The sequence below is a fragment of the Anabrus simplex genome, chromosome 2, assembly GCF_040414725.1.
Source record: "Anabrus simplex isolate iqAnaSimp1 chromosome 2, ASM4041472v1, whole genome shotgun sequence".
In the NCBI taxonomy this organism is placed as follows: Eukaryota; Metazoa; Arthropoda; class Insecta; order Orthoptera; family Tettigoniidae; genus Anabrus; species Anabrus simplex.
In genome coordinates this window covers 997,702,750-997,728,802 of record NC_090266.1, presented here as the reverse complement: position 1 = coordinate 997,728,802, position 26,053 = coordinate 997,702,750, and the positions used below count along the sequence as shown (strand labels likewise).

Here is a 26,053-nt window from a genome sequence, read left to right as displayed (position 1 = left end):
AGGCCTGAAGCAGATGTAGCAGTACGCAGCTTTTATATACACGCCCTGGGAGAGAAAGAATTATTATTATGCTCTATTAAAATTCGAGGGATATATTCTGGTGAACTCTGGCACCCACGCTACAGACATTTCCATTAATTATTTTTGTTAACTTAATTTATTTCAATAATTTTAACTATTGAGATATTTTATTATTGGTATTCAGAAAGAAAGTTACAAAGGGACTACTGAATAGAAAAACAGATAGAGTTGTCAGTTTTAACAGTGGAAGCAAGATTTCATACTAACTTCAGGAGTTGACAAAACAGTCGTTGAGCAGATGATTCATTATTAAATTGTACGGTATACATGGGTAGTACCAACAAAACTGTCTGTCAGTTAGATCATAATTCTAAAAACTTGTTGGCTCCTTAGAAAGTACCACGAAATGTTATGTGGCTACAATGAAACCGTAAACACCGTGGCACAACCAAAATGAGGCATACTAGGCAGGATGAAGAATGAACTAGTTCACCATTGCTTTCCTAACTGGTCCAGAAAATGTTATTGCCGCACGACCATCTCGGTGAGTAGCACCTTTCATAACACTCGGACATACTAGCTGTGCTCTGAATGCCATTACTCAGCACCACCCATATCATTGCAGCTTCCGTACCCTGACAGTAATCAATGAGACTGGGATTTCGATAGAAGCTACATTTTGTTCTGGCGTGAGTCAAAAGACAGATGTAAAATTACTGCATCCATCAAGAAAGGGCTGCAGGTGGTCAACGAAACTAAAATTGAGAAAATATACAACCCATACCAAGTTGTACGTGTTGTTTATCATTCGTACATTTGTGTCCACGGTATACAGAAGACGAATATCATGTGGGAGCTTGTAATGACTAGGAAGAAGTTTTACATGTGAATGCTCCATCTCCAACAAACGCCATAGGAGTTATTTCACATATCAGTTACGGCAGGCCTATAACTACTAGATTGATACGGAAGTAACAAGTGGCAGAAGAATAAAGGGCACGTTTATGCTGCAGCTTCACTGCTGGCACATTGCCAGGCCTCGCTACTCGATGTCAGGCAATGATGAAACATACCAATGGATCTCCATCGGTGCCTTTACCCTGGAGCCCGGCTTCTCGCTTCGCTGCTGGCTGCTATCCTCGGCACATCGTTGGTCTCAAACACGTTTGTTTTCGGCGCGTAGCACATCGTCGGCTACCCTGTAACTTGGACTATGATTAGTTCCTTCAAGGTCACCCACTCTCCCACTCTTTCCCACTTCGCACTCTGTACAGATGTTCTGTGATCACTAGCTAGATATAATTTAAAACCAGACGTGTGCGGATCATCATAACAAGTTCAAACACGATTAACTATGGAATGACGAGATGACTAGCAGTCAGCAGACCTCGTAATCAGTTTTATGAGGGATAGTGGGCTGTTTACCGTGTTCAGAAGTTAAGTTTCTATTTGTTTTTGATTTTGATTTTATTGTGAACTACTCTTCTATTTTATTGACTATATTTGATCTTTCTTTGTGTATTTTTAATTTTAATATGATTTTACTTCTATATCAATGCCTTATTTAATTTTATAGCTCCTTCTGTGGATCAGTGGTAGGGTGTCGGCCTCCGAATCCCAAGATAGCGGGTTCATACCTGGCAGATTTTTGAAGCGCGGAAGAAAGTCCATTCCACACACCATGTTGTACGATGTTGGCATGAAAAGATCTCCGCTGACACATTTGGCGTTTACCCTATAAAATTCACTCTGCCATCTAGTAGGCCTGGAGTAAAACGAAACGTCGAAATTGACGAGCAAGCAGCCAGATGACGTCGAATAAACATTCTTGCACGCGGTAACTGACGCCATACGATTATTATTCCATTTTATTACATGTTACTCTATTCTTAATCATTTTAGAGGAAAATAAGGCATTGCGAATTAGATCAACTGATTATTTTAAATTCATGATAATTTTCCTCGTGATTATCATTTCTCTAATCCTAACCTCTAATTTTAATTTTAATCCATTATTTCGTCTCATCTCGTACCATCAGGGGCCGATGACCTAGATGGTAGCCCGCTTTAAACAACAAGCACCATCATCAGTATGCCAACTTTGTTCTTGCTATTCAGCGGACCTCTATTATTACAAGCGGGTGATTTATATTAAGTACCACGTTTTTTAATGCAAAGTTCTACAGCTATTTTTAAGCCGTAAATACATTTTGCTTAGGATACCTAACTAAAGTCGAAATGAGGTATTCCATAACCCCTTATTTTACATTGTTTAAAAGTGTGCTAATTAATTACGAAATCAAGCATTTGTAACTTAATCTTTCACACAACCCCAGGGGTCGATGTCTTAGATATTAGGTCCCTTTGAACAACAAGGATCATCATCATCATCATCATCAATCAACTCCCGCAGTGGAAAAGTACTGTAAAATCCACACAAGGCATTTTACAATTTTTATTATACATTAAAACACCAAATTATTTTAAGATACACTCACCAACAAAATTGTGACTCATTAGTTATAAAGATTCCCTGAATCTATTCCGCACTTCAAAATCTTCAGCTGGAGCGGCGTCGTTCCTCCTTGACTGGGTATCTCTTGGAAGTACGTCCTCATAGTCCAAGTGTTCAGCCCCTCTATATTTATAACCATATTATGCAAAATACAAACATCCTTAACTACCAGTTCCCCTGTTTTGAATTTCCAACTACAGTACATGTAAGAGCTGCCAGCAACGTGAGTGTTGGACTGCAGCAGGTTGAAAGCATCTATGTGCCAGCAGAGAAGCTGGAACATTAACGTACCCTTTAAGTTTCTTAAGGGAAGTTTGGCACCGCATCTAAATGTTGAATATTGAACTGGATGAAACATTCTTCTACCTCAATAGGGAACATGCATGATTCGGGGTTTTAATTAAAAATATGCTAATCTGATTCAAAATTTCATGCAGAATTCAAAAATGTGATCAGAATGTACAAATAATAACTCCAAACATGATAAAAATCTACGAAAATGTCACGTCACGCAAGTACGCGATCTCATTGGTCTGACGTCATCGTACAGGTTGACTGAATTAGCAGACGAAATAACACGTAGTGTGCTGTGAGAAGCAGGATACACTTCGCGTATTTCTACTTTACGTTAGTGTCTAGTATGGTTAAATTCGAGGTCTATACATCGGATAATAATCTGAGTGGTATATTTTAGACTTAAAATGAATCCTGCGCAGACAGTGAGGCAGAAAACTTATAAATGGTGTAGAGTTCCGATGTGCAATAGCACATCGCATACCATACCAAACAAATTGTTTATACATGTTCCAAAGACGCTAAAACTAGCGAGAAATGGATTTTGGCGAGCCGGAGAAATGCTGGTGATATATCGGAAAAGTCTACAGTTTATTTTTCTGAAGATTCTAACGTAAGATGAATTTGTTTGAGTTTTCAAATCACTTTTCCATGTCAGCTGTTCTAGTAGAAAAACTTTAAATTTTAATGTATGATGCTTTATTTAAATGCTTCAATTACATCTTGGAATATGAAAGTAATAAACAGTGCATTAATTAATGCTGATTATTAAAGTATTCTCCAAACCTAACCTATGTTTTGGGTGATCCATGTCAAGATAATAAATCAAAGGGGTTATGAACCATTTTAACAGCTCTAATTCTACCAATATATCTTGGCATGGGACAGTTATGTATGTCTTTATTGAAGAGCTTAATTGGTAAAGAAATTTAGGCTATATCTAAATACTCTATAATGTAACAAAGAATAGGCATGTACACCATGAAAGGAAACAACGTGAATTTAACAAATGTATAACTCTACACAAAAGCAATGCTTGTCTGTTGGGGTCTTATAAGTTAACAATGCTCAATTATAATAATTATCATAATATTAATGAAATAAATAACATAATTGCACACAGGTGAAAATAGTGATGTAGGTGTTTAAAATATTATCCAACTTAGCCTAAGTTTTAGGTTATACAAGCCAAGTCAATAAACCGAAGGGTAAAATTACCGCGCGAGTTGGCCGTGCGGTTAGGAGCGCGCAGCTGTGAGCTCGCATCCGGGAGATAGAAGGTTTTGAACCCCACTGCTGGCAGCCCTGAAGATGGTTTTCCGTGGTTTCCCCATTTTCACACCAGGCAAATGCTGAGGCTGTACCTAAGGCCACGGCCGCTTTGTTCTCATTCCTAGGCCTTTCCTGTCCCATCGTCGCCATAAGACCTAGATGTGACGGTGTGACGTAAAGCAAACAGCAAAAACAAAAACAAAAACAAAAAAAAGTAAAAGTCACAGCACCCAAATACATTCCTGTATTGAGCGATTAAAATGTCACCAGGACACTTTTCTTTCCTGATATGCTCAGCTTGTTAAAAGCCAAATGTAATTAATGTTATTGGCTTCACGCCCCGCTAACTACTACGATTTTCGGAGACGCCGATGTGCAGGAATTTAGTCCTGCAGGAGTTCTTTTACGTGCCAGTAAATCTACCGACACGAGGCTGACGTATTTGAGCACCTTCAACTACCACCGGACTGAACCAGGATCGAACCTGCCAAGTTGGGGTCAGAAGGCCAGCACCTCAACCGTCTAAACCACTCAGCCCAACTTGTGAAAACTAGATGAAGTCATATTTATCTTTATCATGTTTAAATTTTTCCCTCCACATAGATATTTAATTCTCTTTCATGGGCCCCGGAAGTGGGTAGGCCAGTTGCCCCAACCATAAATATATATTTTTTCAGAAATGATAGGTTATAGACCTACAGTACTATGATCTTTCTTTCTTTCTTTCTTTCTTAATCAGTTTATCCTTCAGGGTTCGTTTTCTCTCGGACTCAGCGAGGGATTTCACCTCTACCACTTCAAGGGCAGTGTCCTGGAACGTGAAACTTTGAGTATGGTGATGAAACTGGTGAGGAGGGCCATTACCTCGCCCAGGCGGCCTCACCTGTTATGCTCAACAGGGGCCTTGTTGGAGGATGTGAGGATCGGAAGGGATAGACAAGGAAGAGGGAAGGAAACGGCCGTGGCCTTAGGTGCCTGGAGGAGAAGTAGGAAAATACGAAAAACCACTTTGAGGATGGCTGAGGTGGGATTCGAAACCCTTCTACTCAGTTGACCTCCTGAGGCTGAGTAGACCACGTTCCAGCTCTCGTACTATTTGTTTTCAACTTTCATGGCAGAGCCGGGAATCGAAACCGGGCCTCCGGGAGTGGCACACATTAACCACTACACCACAGAAGCGGACTAGTACTATAATGCTACCTATATGTTTATGTTAGTGCTGAAATCCGATTTCTTACTTTACTAATGCTGAAAGCCCGAAAATGTAATGTTATTCTTTAATAGGGGAATCAGTCTAGAAGGAAATGTTGAAAGTGATGTGATATCTATCCAGGTTCGTTGTTATCCTAATACGATGGGTTACAGTACATTGCACGTATATAAAAGACACCACTTACAAACTTGCTTGTTATCCGCTAATTTCTGCGGCCACAAAAGTCACATTTTTCAAGAATAATGACATCTATACATGGTAGATTGTCTGACTGTGCTGTTTTGAACCTTTCTTCTGTCATTTCGAAGTTATTCGCGATCATGAATAATAAACAATCGGCTTTTAGCAACGGCTGATGCACAACGGCTGGTAGAGCTCCATGCGGTACTGGATCGTGACGTCACAGCGCGCCGCTTACGTCAGAGGCCGTTTCACTCGCCTTGCGGAAAGGCACTATTAAATATTTTTTTAATGGTAGAAAACAAGGCAACATACCACAATGTAATACGTTTACGTACTATTTCATTGGTGTACTTTTCAAAAAAAATATTTTTGAAAATGATGCATGTTCCCAATTACTGCAAGTAATACCGTGTAATTTTCTAAAGAAGAAGAGGGGAAAACGTCTCAAAGTTGACATCACGAATATGGGGAAACTTCCTCCAAATGATTTATGTTGAGTGCTGAGTGCTGCTATAATGGCAAGTTAGAAATTTGTTGAGTAGATAAAAATGTCAAAGCCAATTCTAACTTCCGTAAAACCTGTGCGAGTTTACCACCTTCCGATCAAATATGGTCTATATAAACATATGGTCATGTTACACAAGAATACTGTACGGAATTCTCAAAAGCAAGTGAGAACATAAAATTAGAATGTTGTACGATACCACGGAAAGTAGACAGATTTATTACATTTTCCAAGTCAATTTCGGCCTTAGTGTACATTTCACTTTCTATTCCACCTTGAAATACATTACTGCACAAGACAACATTTGAGAATTTACTCCTCATCAAGAAAAAAATGTATTTAACCCTGGGACACCACAGAGGGGTCTGATAAACCCGACATGTATATGTCATTGAGCACATTTCTTATTTTTAGCAGTATAATTTAGGTTTATCCTTGTAAATTAGATTAGTACCCCTCTGTAAGCTGCAATGAGCCCTTCCAATCTGTCAATTGCTAGGAGGCATTTTGAAGACTCGAACAAATACAGGTCAGGTTCCAGAAACCCCAGCGGGGTATTAACAGTTGTGTTTTTCTCATGTATCAATATTTTCCTCCTGCAGTATTTGCCCACTGTTGAAGTGCTGACATCGAATACTTACGTGGTTCTGGTTCAAGATAAATACAGTGTATCTGTGTGATGTTTAAAATGACTAGTTTTAGAATAAGATTGTCAGAAAAAACATAATGCAGATATTGGAGGATAGTGACAGTGAAGGTGGTGACTGGGATTAGATTCCTACAACATAACTGAGGACATTGAAACAAGCATGGATTTGATATGTTCGCAGTGGGTAAAAACACTTTGTCTTAGTAACAGAGTCTTGTTTTGTATCGAGTACGAACACCAACGTTCCCTTATGAAGCACGTTGAAACCCATCATTAAGAAATCCTGTCAGAGACACATTTTCCAAGATATGATTTTATTACTACGAGACATTTTTTGCAATGGATAGGATATAGTAAATATCTATCTCTTGCGTTAGCGAGATTTAACTTACTTGTACATTGATTTTTCAAAAAACGTCATTGATTTAAAGATTTAATTAGTAAAATTACAGAGATGTGCTGGGCAATAAAAGTTATTTTCGTGTATTATTAAACTGTGATATTTGTAACTACATACTGACAGGATTCGTACTGCATGGTGTTCCAGGATTAATACACGTAGGCCTACATATTTGCTTCATGGCCATTTTAGATTGACCACATTTGACCGGAACCAAAGCTGGTCGTCAGTGGCGTATGCTGGGATCAAGACATGGGCTACCACTAGACGTAGGTTACCCCTTTCCGACGGTTGGTTTAGAGAACGTCAAGCCTTCAGCGTTTTGAGCTGCAGCCTGTCGCTAACGGAGAAGCCTGCTGTGTTTTCAAGGCTACTTCACGAGTTACTGCCCTGGCCTCTGCCACTGACAATACTCAACACCTGATCAGTGGAAATGGTACATGGTAGTACGTTTTTGTGGCTAAATGGATAGAATGCTTGCCGTTAGTCCGATGGCCGCGGTTTAGTTTTCAGAATCAACCCCCTCATACTGTAAATTCCCTGGCCTGGACACTGAGTGTTTATGACGCCTTCGTCATTCCTGTTATCCTCATTAGGTCACCACCAAGCCTATACAGATGCCATGCCCCATTATGATAATGATGATTCCTATTATTATTATTATTATTATTATTATTATTATTATTAAATAAAATGTTGAATTTTACAGCGGTCGTACCACTCCTTCACTGGTTAATTAGCTTCCTCGGGAGATCAGTGGCGGTGACCGACCCGTGATCACGGATTCGATTCCAGCCAACAAAAGAGAACACTAACCCTGAAAGATTGCATTTCATTTTAGTAGATCTACCAATAAAAAGAAAACTATATTGCTCTTATAACAGCAGGCCTGCAGTGTCTTCCTACAAGGATATAGAAGTAAACGGGAGTGAAATACCAGCACTTTGTTATCTATATAATTAAGTCAGAAGTATGAGGCGAGGAAATAGATACGATGAGTAACGCATGGTTGATAGTTAGCAGTGGCGATCTGACGGACCGAAGCCTAACACACGTATCTGCCCCGGTGACCGCTCCTATCCGACATACAGCAGCAAGCTGCGTGTGGTGAGTCGAGGGGAGAGTAGCGAGAGTCTGGGCTGCGATATGTCTCCGATGCGTTACGCTCAGAAATACGTGCGATGTTTTTTCTCACTGCTTTCAAGTTTTGTAAATGGAACAATGTGTCAGATGCTTACATTATAATGTGCTTTAGACTTCCATCATTCTCAATTGAGGTTTGGGTTTCACTGATAGCCTTGGTAGCCCTCAGTATACGCCACTGGTGGTCGTCTTAATACTAGACACAGCTTGCTTCCCTGTCTGTCCAGTTACAGGTCGTACAGTAATTACTGTGGTTGATAACATCTTGGACTCCCCCTAGCCCAGACCACTTTTATGTTGAGAAGCCCATCAGTGTCAACTTCCTCGCTCATCATCATTAAAGAGACAAAACAAGGAAAGTGGCAAGATGCTTGGAATCTGGCCTTGCTACATTAAGGAGGAATATGTATACACTACCACACTACCTTGAACTTCAGTGGTCAACTTATGCAAGTGAGAAATGGTCTAAATATAGCCACATAGTGGCCAAGATTCAAGTTAGACAGGTGGTCAACTAACCAGTAGCGGTTACTCCCATGGACCACTGGAGAAGTGCATCAGTTCCATGGTTTGGGGTTGAGCGGGGAGGAGAGGAGGTGCCGGACTGTAGGCAAGAGGATGCAGGAGGTAAGACGTGAACTCGAGCAGAGCCGTGTTGGAGCATGCACAAAAAACTTCGTTGAGCACCTAACCGAAGCAAGCTCCACATTTCGAGGTTCTTCCTCGTTGCTATTCGTCTTGATCAGGTAAACCAACTGCTAAAGCATTTTTTTAGAGTAACAGACGACGTATATACTTATAATAATGCCATGACATTAACGTAGCAAAGCTGAATAAACTGTTATGAAGACAAAATTATTTAGTAGGTAAAGCAGGTTAATAAAGAGCCATATGGTATACATTGCCTTGTTTGTAGTGCCGAAAGAGAAATCATTATCCCTACTGTGTGTTGTCCAAAACGAAGAGTTCAGTTGGTAGACGCATGCTCACCTTCCCGTTACCTTAACAGCCAAAAAGGAGAGAAATAATGCTATTTTTATGAGATATTCTCCTGTACATGACGATGATGAGGATGATGATGATGATGATGATGATGATGATGATGATCGTTGTTTAAAGGGGTCTAACATCTAGGTCATCGGCTCCTAATGGTACGAAATGTAATGACAATTTAAAAGGCCAAAACTCATCCTTTGACCAGAATTCAAGTCGTGATGATGAAGAAAGAATGGATGAATATGAACTTAAAATAACCAGCGGATCCAGCTCACAATATTGAAAGTTAAAATAATTCCAAAACAAATCCACTGACTAGAATAAAAAAGAGATGATCAACGATGATTATACACTTAAAACAATCAGTGGATTCGACCCGCAATGCCTCATCTTCCCAGAAACCATCTTAAAACAATAGCATATCGTCGTTTCCGGGACAAAACCTCCTATGTGATAATATTTTTGGAGATATACTGACCCGCAGCACATTCATTATGAAGAGCGAGAATTCTTTGACCATATTTACACAATATTGCACCTTAGATGACAGAACCTTATCGGCCAAAGTTCTAAGCTAACATATTTCACATAGGAGGTTTTGTCCCGGCAGCGACGATATACTGACCAAGGGGCTCCTTCCAAAGCACAATCCTGATTCGATGATGCTTGTTGTCTAAAAGGGGCCCAAAATCCAGGTCAATAGTCCCTCTTCATGGTAGTTATCGCTAGGAGAGTAAGAACCATGGTATTTCTCATGTAGCGGCACTAATCGCGAGTACAGTAGAATTACGGTGTTCTACACATTGTGGTACTGCTCACATGTAATGTAATATGCAAAGATAACGCATACCTATGGTGTTTGCCACATTACGGCGCCACTCACAGGCAACTCAAACCTATTATTTTCGTTCCATAGATGTACTAATCACAGGGACTCGTACTATTCCGTGGTGTTCCTCACATAGTTGATAATAATCACAGGCAACGCAGACCCACGGTGTCGCTCAAATAGTAGCACTAATCACAGGCAACGTAAGCCAATGGTGTTCCGCATATAGTGGTACTAACAACGGGTACTGTACAACCTAAACTGATTCACCCTCTGTTGCTACTAATCACAAACCTATTGTGTACCTTACATAGTGGTACTACTCGCAAGTTAAGGTGACCCATGGTGTACCTCGCGTGATGGTACTGATTACAAGTATTCTCATGGTTCTAATTCAATCATCACTTGATCGCCCCTTTTAGTCGCCCCTTACGACAGGCAGAGGATACCGTGGGTGTATTGTTCGTCTGCGTGCCCCACCCACAGAGGGTCTGCATAAGAAGAAAATTGCCATGATGAATATATGCGCTGTCACTACTACACTTCTGATTTAAATCAGGAGCCTAGCACAGGTTCTAAGGTTTCTGAATGTCAAACTAAAGAGATACGTACCGGTAAATGAAATTAAAATAATTCGTATTAAACTTTTAGCAGGCGTTTTCAAATGACAAAATCAAATAATGTATACATTTAAATACTGATTTATACATGCATGTAGATACAGAAAGTATGGAAGGTGGTTCCCATTTTTTTACCTTCAGAAAGTGTGTGAAGTTTGTCCTTTGCAAAATAAATTTTAAACGGAACTGGAAATTCTATATATGTGAGTAGATTTTCGATCTGTGAAAGGTGCTGTACACCATTTAGTGAAATAATAAAATTACTGAAACTCATAATAATAGTGCCGATGAAGACATCGGAAGTTGAACGTTGTTTTTCAACGTTGAAGGGGATAAAGATTTTCTTACGTAGTTCAATGAGTGAGGCGACCCATGGTCAGGAAAGACTGACTGCTCTTGCAATGCTCTCTATTGAGAAGGAATTAGGGACATGAGTATGGAAAAATTTGCTGCAATGAAAGAGAGAAGGATGGACTTCATGTACAAGCAGTTTGCATAGGGGGTGTATACTATATTTAAGTTATTGTTGCATGATTTATAATGAAGTTGTGTAGCTTTCTCGAGGAGATCCATAAGCTGCATTTTGATTTCCAATGTAGAACCCCCAGAGTCAATAAACTTCGACATCAAGCCGTCCCTCCACACAGTGTCATAAGCTGCTGTAAGGTCAACAAAAACTGCAGCTGACCGGAGACCTCGTTGAAATCTAGCTTCAACTAGAGTTGTCAATGTTAAATCCTGGTCGAAGTAGCTCCGATGTTTCCTAAAGCCACCTTGTTAAACAGGGTTGATTTGATCAATGGCCTCTTGAATGCGATTTATAACAAGCCTTTCTAGTAGCTTATAGGTCATGCTGAGTAGCGATACTGGTCTGTAGTGAGAAGCATCGGTTACGTCTTTGCCTGGTTTCAGGATGGCAATTACCTTAGCCTGCTTGAAAAGCTTTGGTAATGTTTCAGTTCGTAGAATGTCATTGAAAAATTCAATTACCCACAATTTGTTTAGGTCCTATGGCTTTAAAACTCTGGATATACGCTATCAAAGCCAACAGCTTTATTTACCTATAGCATATTCCAGGTTACATCAAGTTCCTCAATGCCGAAGTCATCTGAGTAGTCAGGTTGTGGTGTTAAATTGGATCTCATCATGTACAGTTCATTTTTCACGATTCGTACACGTGCCTTGCCAATTTTAGCTTTCAAATTCTTGACTAGTCTGGAATGGAACAGCATTGGCATTCACGCGTGGGACCGTGCTTGACAGCCTTGGATCTGTACCAAGTTTTCTTATAAGGTTCCAGGTTTTGCGACTATAATGTGTAAAGTTAAATTCCGGCACTGTTTTATGCCATTCTTCTCTACTGTTCTTTTTGAGAGCTCTCAAAAAGTCATCAGCTGTCGTATCATCATGAAATTATTGATATTTAGCATATAACACATTGCATTCCTGAGACCATCCGGGGATGAATTCCTTCCTAAACCCACTGAACGGTGTTATCAAGACCTTTCTGAAACAGTTCCTAGTTCGCAAGTTGAAAATTCCAACGAGGTTGTGGAATGGAGGTGACTAGTGAAAAAAATCTGTACCATAATGAATAATGACTAGCCAATGTTGGCTGTGTGGGAAAAGACTTGATGACATTTCTTTGCGTCCTGTCTTTATTTCCAGATTTAGATATGTTGCACAGATCAGGGAAATAATCCTTTAACCACCTATCAGATCGGAACGTTTCTGGATCATCAGCGTTGTAAACAAGCTGAATATTGTACAGATCCATCCATTCACTTAGAACTGCTCAATTGCCGTCTTCATTCTGATATACCCATACATGACTATGTCTGTTGAAACCACCGGCATACACTACTGGGTGACTGAAGAATCTTACGGGAGGATTTGGCCAACTGACTTGTGGAGGTTTGTAAATATTTACAACAGTGTTGCAGCGAAACTCTACAGCCAAATCAAAGACATCTGCTGTTCTAACTTGATAAGTTACTTTGTAGTCAGTGAGATGGGACCTGACAGGTGTAGCATCCATTCACTTAGAATTGCTCCATTGCCGTCTTCATTCTGATATCCTCATACATGACTATGTCTATTGAAATCGCCGGCACAAACTACTGGGTGACTGAAGGATCTTACGGGAGGATTTGGCCAACTGACTTGTGGAGGTTTGTAACTATTTACAACAGTGATGCCGGGAAACTCTACAGCCGCCCGGCACAATGGCTAAATGGTTAGCGTGCTGGCCTTTGGTCACAGGGGTCCTGGGTTCGATACCCGGCAGGGTCGGGAATTTTAACCGTAATTGGTTAATTTCGCTGGCACGGGGCTGGGTGTATGTGTCGTCTTCATCATCATTTCATCCTCATCACGACGCGCAGGTCACCTACGGGTGTCAAATCGAAAGACCTGCATCTGGCGAGCCGAACATGTCCTCGGACACTCCCGGCACTAAAAGCCATACTCTGCAACCAAATCAAAGACATCTGCTGTTCTGACTTTATAAGTTACTTTGTAGTCAGTGAGATGGGACCTGACATGTGTAGCAACACCGTATTATTCATCACTTATGGATCCATCCAAAGCATAACCATGTATACTTCCTCTTCTGTAATGATCTCTGCCATCCTTGGTGTGAGTCTCCTGTATTGCTATTAAATCTACAGTATTCTGTAGGATCAGGCGTGAGAGATATTTACTCTTAGCAGTTGAAATCAATTCGATGTTCAAGTGACACATCCGTAAGTTGTTACCAATGGAAATTGATGACTCTTCCGTGCTTTGTAGGTCCTGAAAAGAACTATTCGTAGACACGTTCTCTTGCATACTTGTTGCTGTGTAACAGCACCTTTGTAGGGTAATCAGCCGGTTAACCGTTGCCCAGGGAACGCCTGATTACAGTAACCAAAATCTTCGAGGAGGATTCTTTCTTGATCCCATAACTACAATCCTAAATATGCAGGAATCACTCTGGATCGGTCCTTGTCATTCAAACAACAGTGCATCACGTTATCTAAGAAACTTGGCTCCAGAGTGTTACGAGCTCAACTTCGCCTACCTTATGGCTGCTTCTCCGTCTTGATTTAGTGCACACTATATTGCGCTGCTCTATGAACCTTCTGCTTGCTATGCTGTCTCACCACTGCTTCATCTGCTACACCGCCACGCGCAATCTCCGTGACGTCACCTGTTCTAGTGTGTTCTCGAGCTCGCTTCGCTCCGTGTATATATACTCGCCGCTTTCTCCTGTCCGGCGATCAGGTGTGACTTGGTGTTGTAATCGGCAGTGGGAGCTCAAGCCCTGCACCGGCTGGTCCGAGTGCATTTGGACTTTACCTGGTTCTCCGTTACGTGTTGGGTGAGCAGACTTTTACTGTAATTATTTACCATTCATTTTTATTTCGCCCTCTCATTCATCATATGGGCTTGAATAACGCTTCGATATTGAACTATCGTCCCTTCAGGACACAGCGAAGTTTCACGGTGCCAAATTATTGACTTTGACTTTATGATGGAAATATGAAGGAGGAAGCGTGCTGGGCTTCAAGTTTTGAACAGTTGTACTGGAACCTTTTCTCTCGTTTGGAGCGGACATCGTACCCTGGTCAATCCCCTTTCTCTGCTTGAATCTCTTTCCCGATTTTTCCTTCCTTTCGTCTACCTTTCGTACCTCTAGTAACATATTAATAAATTTGTAGCTTGGTGCTCTGCTAAAAATTTTTACACTTCATCTGGCGTGTGCCTTTCGATTACTCTGGTGTCTACTTGCTTTAAAAAGAAAAAAGGTGTGCCTTAGTTTTAGGGGGATAGCCTGTTCTTTTATCACGTGCCTTTGTGAGCACTGGAAAAATTCCTTTTAACTAATGTTAATTTTCTTCTTCCTGTTTCCATAATTCCTTGCTACTTTTGTGGTATTCGCGTGAACATTGGCATAAAATTTTGTTCTGGTTTCGTGCTTGGCCCCCCCCCCCCCAAGCTCTATTGTGGTTTGGTGATTACCCCTTTAAGATACGTACACTAAACAAAAAAAAAAGGAGAGAAAACCTGTTGATAATTTGTACAATTTCCCACTTTAATGGTGTATCAAATGGTCGAAGTTCTCATTCTAATAGTGTAAACAATTGTTATTTCTTGGAGTTGTTTTAATATATGTGTTCATTTTTTTGAAACCTGTGCTTGTGGGAGTTTTCTTGGGTGTTCTCCTTCCCCCCCCCTTTTCCACGTGTCCCTTCCGCGATAGTTCCTCTGGGGAAAGGCCCCATAATTGAAATCACCACTTGATTTTTTTTTTTTTTTGCTAGTTGCTTTACGTCGCGCCGATACAGATAGGTCTTATGGCGACGATGGGACAGGGAAGGGCTAGGAGTGGAAAGGAAGCGGCCGTGGCCTTAATTAAGGTACAGCCCCAGCATTTGCCTGGTGTGAAAATGGGAAACCACGGAAAACCATCTTCAGGGCTGCCGACAGTGTGATTCGAACCCACTATCTCCCGGAAGCAAGCTCACAGCTGCGCGCCCCTAACAGCACGGACAACTCGCCTGGTATTCCCATTCAGTGGTTACCTGTCTTAGCTAATATTATCCCGCAAGATCCAAGGAGGAAAGCAGCTAAGGTAAACTTGCTCAAGATCTCTTCCCATAAGAACTCTCCCCTGTACGATGCCCTACAAGACCCATCAATAACTCGTCTAAAATCACGCAAACCACCCTGGACCTATTTTAAAAGTATCAGTTCTTTCGACATGACCTTCGAGTGGCGACAACGTTGGCGTGAACATCCAACCAACAACGTTCACTTGGTTCAAGATCCAACAAGTTTGAAGGATTCCAACTGGCGCGTCAAACCTGGTCGAAGCTGAATCGAATTAAATCGGGTCAAGAGAGCTGTGGTTACATGTTGAAGAAATGGAGTTTCAGTTCAATGCTGACTGCGACTGCAGAGCGGAGGAGCAGACAATGGAACGCATTATTAAGGAGTGTTCACTTCGAGTATTTAACGGTGATCTGAAGCTTCAACACCAAGTGACTCCGACTGTTCTGGACGGGTTGTCAAATTTGGACATTACCATTTGATATTAGATGTTTTGTGTACTTGTAAATCCATACGATATATATAATGAAATGTCTTAACGAAACAAACAAGTGCATTTTACATGTAAAAGTAGCCTAAACAAATTAAACGAACGCTTACTGCACACGAAAATAATTTTATTTTTATAAAATGGAAAGTAGATTATAATCTTAAACAACGCACTAGATTACCACAAAATTAATAATTTTATACCAATTCAAATAAATGGAGGAAACTAATCAAGGTAAAACGGAAACTGAATGGTTCTTCATTACTTTGTTCATAGAGAAGAATCTTCATTTCTGCCTTCTAAATTAGCTAGTCTGCGAGTTTTAAGGCCCTCCGTGCCGACTTCCTAGTGCCTTCTTATCTAAAACCAAACTGTGTCTTCTGAGTGACCGACCGCTTCAGCGATATTTGATATCGGCGACCACTTACTCGCATAACGACAATGCGTCCCCTCGTCACCACTCATGTATACGGTCTGTTGTGTTCGTCTCTTCCCACTCCCCTTTATTCTTGCCCACAGACTGTGAGGAGAGATGTCAGTCAGGAGGTAGAGTAAAAGCTCTGAAAACTTACAATAGTCGCCGACTATTGAAGCAACTCCCAATATTTTAGCAGTTTGGAAACACTGAAATACATGAGATATCCGAGACTGATCATGATTAGTATTCCAATGGGTCGAGGTGTTATGTGTTATTGTTATATTGATGCAAATACATTACATTTCACGCGAAAACGTGCTAAGTAGGTCAGTCATTTCATTTCTTTATAGGAACTGCCAAGTGATTTAAAAAATCCTTCTTATTTTGACCATATTTCCACCTATAAAACGCGATTGAATTTTAAATATTTGCTGAGTTCATTTCCAGAAGGTTGTATAGTAATGAAAATCCCCAGTCTGTTTTCAGTCATTCGACCGGGTCAGGAATGGAATGAATGAAGCCCCCATCTAGCGGCGAGGATAGAAATTGTGCCGGCAGCCGAAACCTGTCGCACTCCTCTGGGGCAATGGTTAATGAATGACATATGAAATGATTTTTTCCTAGCTGCTTAACGTCTCACCGACACAGATAGGTCTTATGGCGACGATGGGATAGGAAAGGTCTAGGAGTGGGAAGGAAGCGTCCGTGGCCTTAATTAAGGTACAGCCCCAGCATTTGCCTGGTGTGAAAATGGAAAACCATCTTCAGGGCTGCCGACAGTGGGGTTCGAACCAACTATCTCCCGAATACTGTATACTGGCCGCACTTTCATATGAAATCAAATGATACCGGAGAGTGTTGCTGGAATGAATTATGACAGGGAAAACCGGAGTACGCGGAGAAAAACCTGTCCCGTCTCCGCTTTGCCCAGCACAAATCTCACATGGAGTGACCGGGATTTGAACCACGGAACCCAGTAGTGAGAGGCAGGCGCGCTGCCGCCTGAGCCACGGAGGCTCCTTGTATAATAATAATAATAATAATAATAATAATAATAATAATAATAATAATAATAATAATAATAATAATAATAATAATAATAATAATCTATCATCAACAATCAAAGTAAAAATAACCTGGCATTAAATACTTATGATCATCAGATACGCAAGGGTGTTTGAAAACCTTTTCCGATCGAGCTCTCAGTGCTGATCAAACACTTAAATTGGGACGTATTGGAACGGGATTACATCATGCTCATTTTTTCACAGGGAAATTACAGTTAATGAATTGTTTTCCTTGACTACGAAAAGCCAGTATAAGCAGAATGCGTAGCCAGAGTTCAAACCACGCACAGTGGTTTGAGGAACAAAGAAGAAAATCAGGGGAAGGGAGTGAGGGAGAAGTAGGAGGACAAATACACTTCTCTCTTCTCCATCTGCGGCTAACCAAAATGCGACCATCATTTTCAAACAAACATAACCTGGATTCGTCCGAAAACACTATCTACTGCCATTCCTGTCCCCAGTGACGTCGTTTCATACACCATTACAGTCCAGCATGTTTATGCACATTAGTCAAAGTTAGTAGGAGAATTGGACGAGGCGCCGGTAACCCAGACCGTAATAAACGGCGACGGACTGTCACTCCTGATAGTGTACGATGTGTTACACTGTTCCACTGTTGCGCCAGAGCGGAGGAGGTCGCCGAAGTGCCCTGCACTGTCATTCGGATGAGGTACCGATCTTCTCAAGGCGTGGTCTGGGTGGAGCGACCAGACCCATCTCGTGGTGTTCTACTACCTTATGTGAACCATTCTGTACACACCCGTCGCATTGGCGACACACTTCGTCCCACACGAAAAGCAATTTCCCGGATGCATGCATCACATTCTCTCATGCCTATAATGTACCCTCTTTCAAACTCACTCATTTGACGGCATGGTTCTCGCACACGTCTGCGAGGCATCCTGCACGTCTGCTCAAGTCGCACTAATCCATTACCTTCGGTTTATAGCGACAACGAGAGCGTCAGGCACATTTTACCAGTCGGTGGTGGTGCTCCGAGATAACGATGTGGACCTTGAAACTGAGGGCCGACATGGTTGAAATGCTATTCACTTTTTTAGAACATAATAATAATATCAACTTCCTATCTCTAGTCTTTCAAGGTGTTTTGGTTTTTATGAACATGAGTGTACTTCCTAGAGTTACTGGTTTCCCTTTCCACCCGGAATTCTTCTGAACATTAGTGCAAAGTAGATGGGCTTAGCAAAGCGTGTCAAGCGGAGCGTCATAAATTGGACTTGGGTTTGCCTCATCGGAGGCACCTACGGTGGAAAATGTGGTATAGGGCGATAGGTGGGACGCATAGGACAAATAGGGTATCATGGATTGAGGCAGAAAGACTGTTCCTTAGTTTGAAGTATGAAAATATAGATTTACACAAATATTTTCACACAAGGTAAGAATACGGCATTTGCCTGCATTTTTAAATAGGATTATACACTGCCGTAAAAACATGCTACATTCTCAAGGACTGCGTTCAGAGGCGCCATGGTGTAATATGTGCATACTGAGGGCTGTTGTGTTAGTAATTCATTTCTCACGGACATCGGCGATCAGATGGCACTCAGGAGGCGTGTCCATGCGCGCTCTGTTTTGACTCTGCAGGCGGTAACAGTGCTGAGGTTAGAGGTGAACAGTGTTTGCACCATTCATTCTAGGGAACAATAATGCCCCGCCGACGAATACGTGCTCCTGTCGAACAACCGCAGCCATTTGACCGGGGTCGACTGTGGACCTGCGGGAAGCTGGATGGACGTATCGACGGATTGCTGCATATGTTGAACACAGTGTATCGGTGGTGTGTCCCTGCTTTCAGCAGTGGTTTGTGGAACATTCTAATACCAGTAGACCAGGCGTGGTACAGACGCACGTCCAGATCGACGCACTGTGCTAGCAGCGGTGGCCGAACGAACACCATCCAGGAAAGAAATCCCGTCACATTTTGCACCTGCTGTGTCACCAAGAACCATTGGAAATCGTCTGCTCGCAGCAGGATTACGATCACGTGTGCCTCTGGACAGGCTACCACTGACACCACGTCAACGTCAAGCACGCATACTCTGGTGTCGTGAAAGAGTCGACTGGAGAGCGGAATGGCGCGCTGTCGTCTTCAGTGATGGGAGTTGGTTCTGACGGTATTCAAATGATGGACGTACACTTGTACGGCGTAGACCTGGTGAGCGGCCTATTTTAGAGTGCATTCGCTCACGACACCCGGGTCCCACTCCAGACTTCATGGTGTAGGGGTCATCAGTTAAAACTCGCGGTCGCAGTTGGTGTTTCTGCAGGGTAACGCAACCAGTGCCCGCTACATTGCACAGGCTGTTGTCCCCGTGGTATTGCCATTTCTTCGAGAGGAAGGTGATGTGCTTTCTCAGCAGGACAATGCACGTCCATATACAGTTGCTGCGACGCAACGTGCTGCTCTACGTGGTGTACAACAACTGCCCTGACCAGCAAGATCACCGGATCTCTCGCCAATGGAACATGTATGAGACATGATGAAGCGGGAACGTACGCGTTCTCCAGAGCCTGCAAGAACTATAGCCGAATTGCATCAAAAGGTACAGGATGCTTGGGAAAATCTATCGCAAGATGACATTTGGCACCTTTATGATCATTTGCATGCTCAAATACCCGCCTGCATTTCCGCCAGAGAGGAGTTCAGTGACTGTTTGGGCACCTTTCACTGTGACCTGTATGTTTCATTAGGTGTGAAGTTGTGATCATATACTCCTGAAATTATGAACTACCTGTCACATCGCTGATGAATAAAATGCCCTTTTTCTGTTGCATTATTTTTTCCATCTGTGTATTTCTATCGGAAATATATATTTTTTAATTCTGAGTAGGTACATTATCCAAGGAGAAGATCATAGATTTTCTAACTATTGAGTATAAGCTGTGGGGAATGTTGATGTGCCTTTTCAAATTCTTATTTTTAGGTACCGTATTGGATAGGGTCACACAGCTGTGAGCTTGCATTCGTAAGATGGTGGGTTCGAATCTCATCGTCGGCAGTCCTGAAGATGATTTTCCATCGTTTCCCATTTTCACATCAGCAAATGCCAGGGATGAACCTTAATTAAGGCCACGGCTGATATCTTCCCTTTCCTAGCACTTTCCCCTTCTTCCGTCACCGGATACCATCGATGTTTTAGTGCGACATTAAGCCACTAGCAAAAAAATTGAAAAAGAAAGAAAAAGGGGATACCGTATTGCTACTGAGATTTTACAAATTAGGCAGCAACATTTTGTCTTTTACTATAAGAAGTAATCATTCTACCACTGTTCTTCAAAATGATATCCTACTTACTCTTTTTAGAGAACTTATATTTTGTATTCCTAAAGTCATCATCACTGTTATGAATGTAGCAAGGTGTAGTGCGAGTGTAAAACATTTCCATACATGAAAAGTCAGGGGAAAACACTGCTACGTGAACTTCTTGTCGGAATCGAGTTAGTGGTGATATACTGGCCACCGGACCAAGCTTAATTCAGTTTACTACATTTCGAACTTAAGTTATTCAAAATATATGACTTTGTAACTTTTTATTTCTTTAACCAGTAACATTTTGTAATTACAATTTTGTTTTTCTCAGTTCTGATGGAAGTTGAATTACCTGTTCATTTCCTTTGACCTTTCATCTTATAAATAAATTTGTAGGGGTCCGCTGTCCATAATGTTATTATTTATTTCGCCATATTTTGATATATTTATCAGTTTTAGGTCAACTCAAGTTCGTATCAGTAGTTTATAGTTTTCGTGTTTTTGTTTGTTTGTTTGTTTTTGTTCGTTCGCTGGTTCACGGGTAAAGGGCTAAAAAGATCTTGACAAAACTCCACATTTAGTGTCTACTTACCCAGGAGAAGGTTTAGATATGAATATAAGTTAATTTAAAAATCACTGAACAGATTTCTGTTTTATAGGAAGACAAGAATAAATTTTCAATTTTCTCTTACACTATTAATAATATGTAAAATCTGTAGACTACATATGAAACGCCCCTTGATTTAAACTATTCTTTGTTATGTACATAATTTTCGCTTACTCTTCAAATGACGGAGAAAAATATTATTTTCTACGGGCTTCATGCTCCGTAGCCAGTGACAGGCACCCTCGCACACCTACAGTTATTTGAAGAATCAATAACAGGAAAAATCAGAGGATGCACAATATTTCGCTCGGTTTGAAACGTACACCCCCCCCCCCCCCTAATGTAACTGAACACTGAGGAAACATGAGGTAGAAGTTTTCCCTATGGTATCAGCCTGTTTGTCTGGTTATCTATCTGTTTGTATATTCCAAAAAGTGGGAAAACTTCTGGACTTATTTCAGCCAAACTATGTACTAGAAATCTATTCACTCAAGAATTGTGTTATCAGGTACGTATGATGTCATGGTAATCGCATGGAGTAGGTATTAAGATTATTATGAAATATTTTTGTTAACATTATGTCTATCAAAAGACTGTATATAACAAACGTTTAAGAATATGTTATTTCCGTTACTTTATACCGGGTACTTATTTATCGTACGATGGATAATAACGCAGATGATTACGAAAAATATTATCCTTAGTCCAAGTTCTGTGGGACATGCCGTGCATCTCACTTCAAGGAGGGTAAGGGGAAAAATTAGAACCACTTTACTCCTTTCGATAGGGCAGATATAAAGTTAGTAAGGTATCATCAACGTCAGAGCGCCAGGCCAGTGGTCAGAGATACAATATGCAACCTGACAACCACGGAGAGTTTGGCACAAGTTCGTACCAGGAACTGCACCATGTAATACATTCGGCTTTATTCAGCTTCGTCATATTTCACGTTACTGCCAAGCGCTTTCGTAGGAAAGTATCATTTTAACATATCGCATTAAACGTGTGAATAGAGCCGTGTTACTTCGCATAAATTCCTGAAGGAAGCATGTAATCCACCGCAAATTCCCGAGCGAAGAACGGGTACAAATGCTAGTATATGGAATATAAATTATACGATTATCAGGAATTTGGATGCTTCTCGTTCACAAAGCCTTTATTGGTGGATTAAAACTAATGCAAAATCGACCTATCAATCATGATCGACATGCTGACCAGGCCTGTCATGTAGTGTTCATTGTAGGCTACATTATATTCCATTAATGCCATCCAGCTCCAGAATTGTTATTGGTACTAGGCTATTCTCATGTTGTTCTTCTCTCCCACTCTCTGCACCGACTGCATAAATACTGGTTTTAACTGGTTTCCATGGTTTCCCATAGAAAACCATCTTCAGGGCTGCCGATGGTGGGAATCGTACCCACCATCTCCCGAATGAAAAGTAGAGTGCTCTACTTTTGTATTTCGTCCCTTGTCTTAGAAATTAGATAAAACATTTTTTCACACTTGTATAATAATAATAATAATAATAATAATAATAATAATAATAATAATAATAATAATAATAATAATAATAACAATGCAGTAACATCCTATTCATTTTGAGACCACAAGTCACCTAAAAATTAGAATTATCCATTAAGTGAAGGAAGTAATAGCAGACTTTATTCTCATGTCTCACCTTGCCTAGTAAACCTCATTTTAGCGATCACAAATGACTTTGATTTTCTATAACTAGACAACCTTTGGCGGTGCTGATTGACGATCCAGCCAGCTTTAGGGCTGATTTAACTGACGGATCCAGTAGGAGTTGAGATACCCTAATGTGAAAATAAACTCTTTTAATTTTTCAGGCTAGCTGTATAGGCCTATCCAACCTGCTTGGATAGTGGCGTGAGTTGTTGCCTTTTAGGCGAGGCCTTGGTCACTCCTGGTGCCGGAAAGGCAATTAAGCTTACAATAAGAGTGAGCTGACTGTGACTATGCGGACTGAAGTGTCAAGTTGGAGATAAGTAGTACAAGCGTAGTAAAACTATTATTTTCACTATAAGAAAGAAAGCGAGAATCCGATTTTAAGAAAGATGGAAGGATCTGTTACCGTGCAAGTTTACGGTATTCCAGTGGTCCTCAAATATTCAGTGCTTGATGGATACATATTAGACTGTGTATACTTACATCTCTTGGCGTCTCCGAAAACCAAAACCAAAAATGCCGTTAGTGGGACGTAGTATCAGTGATAATAATAATATTATCCCATTTAATATTATTGTAGACAACATGATCTTAGCTCAGTAAGACATGGTTGTTTCGATTGTAAGGAGCCAACTGATTTTCATTTCGGCACTGTTCGTTTGTTACTAGGAAGGAAGAAGTGAGCGAGATTTACATTGATTGCAGTACGCCGGAAACTATAAAACCTTGCCCAAACATAGTTCGCCTGTTCACCGACATCGAATACAAAAGCAAAGCTGTTCTATACTGAGAAAACATTTATAGCACAAGAAATAGATCAATAGATCTTCATTAAAACCGTGCACAACCGGTATGAACTGGATCAGCATTGCAGTGAAGAAGCACCTGGATCCGAGGAAATGAGGAAGGGCTACATTAATCACAACACGTACGCTTCTTCAGTATTAGAAAGTACAAATGTAAAGTCACACCCCTGTGGTTCGGACCCCACACCCTATCTGAGGAGACTGATGATGAAAGAGCCCTCTTACCGGCTGAGTTCCTACCCTTGTATTCTCGTCTTCATTATTTTATTCATTCGCTCCTTTAAGGCAAATCGACAAGGCTAGCAGGCTATTGTGACAAATATCTATGTGTCTAGGAGGCAAATGATATCAAATTCCAATGTTTTGATAGAACTTAAACTGATAGTCTTGAGCCTGGGAAAAAGGCAATCACAGTGATGTAGTAACGTTTGTGGAAAATACTTACAGTATTGACACTGGCGCCCTCTGAACTCCTTAGGACACTGGCACATGTTGTAGGAAAGACAAATTCCTCCATTCTTGCAGGGTGGGTCACACTTGGCTAGAAAATAATAATACGTGACATAAGTAAGACCAAGAAACCCTTTTTTGGTTATTAATAACTGGAAAAGGAAGGTCTTCTTCCCCACTCACGGATGATAATTTACTGGGGAGAGAGATAATTCATTTATTGTAATCTTCACTGATGCATTCACTTGGTTAATTATAATTCAGCACACTAAAGACATTCCAAACAACAAAATATTGCAAAAATCAATCAATCATAATTTACCGTACGTAGATACATGAAATGTGTCTTTCCTGGACATATCCTTCAACAATATTAATAAGACCTAGATTTCGTGAATTGTTTCCTAGACTTTAGCTTAATCATAGAATCTAGGATATTTTCTAATGCCCACCCATAACACTAGCCACATGTATCGTTCTGCCCTCACGTTCTTCCCATTTCCCTTCTCTCATTCCTGTGAAGATATTTCACAATTTCACTATTCTCTCTCATTTTCTCAACTCTTTACTTAATAACCCATGAAGAGTGTGAAGAGCAAGTTAATTCACAATTACATATTTTTCTCATGCGTATAAAATATTCCTCTGGTACATTTGTCTGCTTACAGTTTTTAGTTAGTGTGTAAATCCCATGACTTGATAGGACAAAATGCATCGAGTTTTTCTTAGATATTTCTATTTGCACCCAGATCATATCTCGCACTTCCAATATCCTGTATGTACCAACCCTTACCTTCACAGTCGGGTAGGGTTACCCAGCTGGACCTCGTAGGGACCCAGTTACCATCACGGCAAATTAGATTGGTGATAGAGGAGCCGTCAGGAAACTGGTAGCCTTGGCGACACTCCACAGTGCATGCTCTGAAAAAGAAATCCGACATATATAAGGTCATTAATAGAGCCCGGATGTTAGGCAAAATTCCTTCTTATCTGAGTGGATATTTTAAAGTGTCACAGAGACAAACATGTTTCCATATGTTTGGGAAAGTTAGGACCAGTTATTATTTTACCTATTTTGCCTATTTTAGCTTCCGTATCCTATTTTATAGTTAAATGCCTTTTTTGCTTTTTTAAGCTGTGGATATTTTCTGCTGTTATTTATGTATTAAAATTAATCAATGGAAAGAGAAAATATATAATTCCAACTCGCTGTATTAATAATAAAGAAAACCATTTTACCTTGATAGATAAAATATAACATTTACACATTACACAAATCTCTCCTAAAACTCCGCAAGCCAAATGGTCGAGAGGATTGCCAGGTCACGTCCTTGCTACGTAAAATTAAGTGCTGGTGGTGATTATTGCTTTAAGAGGAAGGACAACTTGGTAACCATCGTCTACTAACACTATCAGAAGGAAAATGGAAGAGGTTCGGCACTTCAAAAATGAAGGTATCAGCAAAAGATAGGGAAGTCCACAAAGAGCGTGAAAATGAATAACTCCCTAGGAATTGCAAGTCTAATAACGTCGGGGTCGGAAAAGAACAAGAGTTGACTAAGGGAGGTCAGACAAGTAAGTAAAAGCAACGCCAGACTCGGCTACGGGAACCGTCGTCGCCAACTCACACTCACAAATTGAGAGGCCCTGGTCCCCCTTTTAGTCGCCTCCTCGTACGACAGACAGGGGATACCGCTGACGTTACTCTACCATCCCCGCCCACAGGGCGATGTAAGACTAAGTACTAAAATGTGACACAGATGTGTGTTACGTACATTAAAGCATCTTTATTATTTTAGCGCTCATTATAAATGCCTATTTTAATTATTTTCCTGCCTATTTTAGCAAAAATAAATTCCTGAACCTCCGGCTTCTAGCCATTAACATAAGGAACACTTAGCTTTACAACACACAGTTGTGTTGCTAGGCGCAGGCGTCACCTGGTCAACATGACGTATCATGTCCCCACGGATTAACCGCAGAGCAGTGTGAACGTTCTAACCATACGGAGACCTAATC

The 26,053-nt window shown here is 40.9% G+C and overlaps 1 protein-coding gene across 1 annotated transcript in view; it reads right to left on the bottom strand.

Moving 5' to 3' along the window:
• Hml (Hemolectin) overlaps positions 1-26,053 on the bottom strand; it is a 586,263-nt gene that overhangs the window by 522,367 nt on the left and 37,843 nt on the right. The window contains exons 7-8 of the mRNA XM_068226073.1: positions 24,828-24,955; positions 24,030-24,125 (exon numbers count right to left, since the gene is read on the bottom strand). Coding sequence (XP_068082174.1) covers positions 24,030-24,125; positions 24,828-24,955 — 224 coding nt within the window. The remainder of the gene's footprint in view (positions 1-24,029; positions 24,126-24,827; positions 24,956-26,053) is intronic.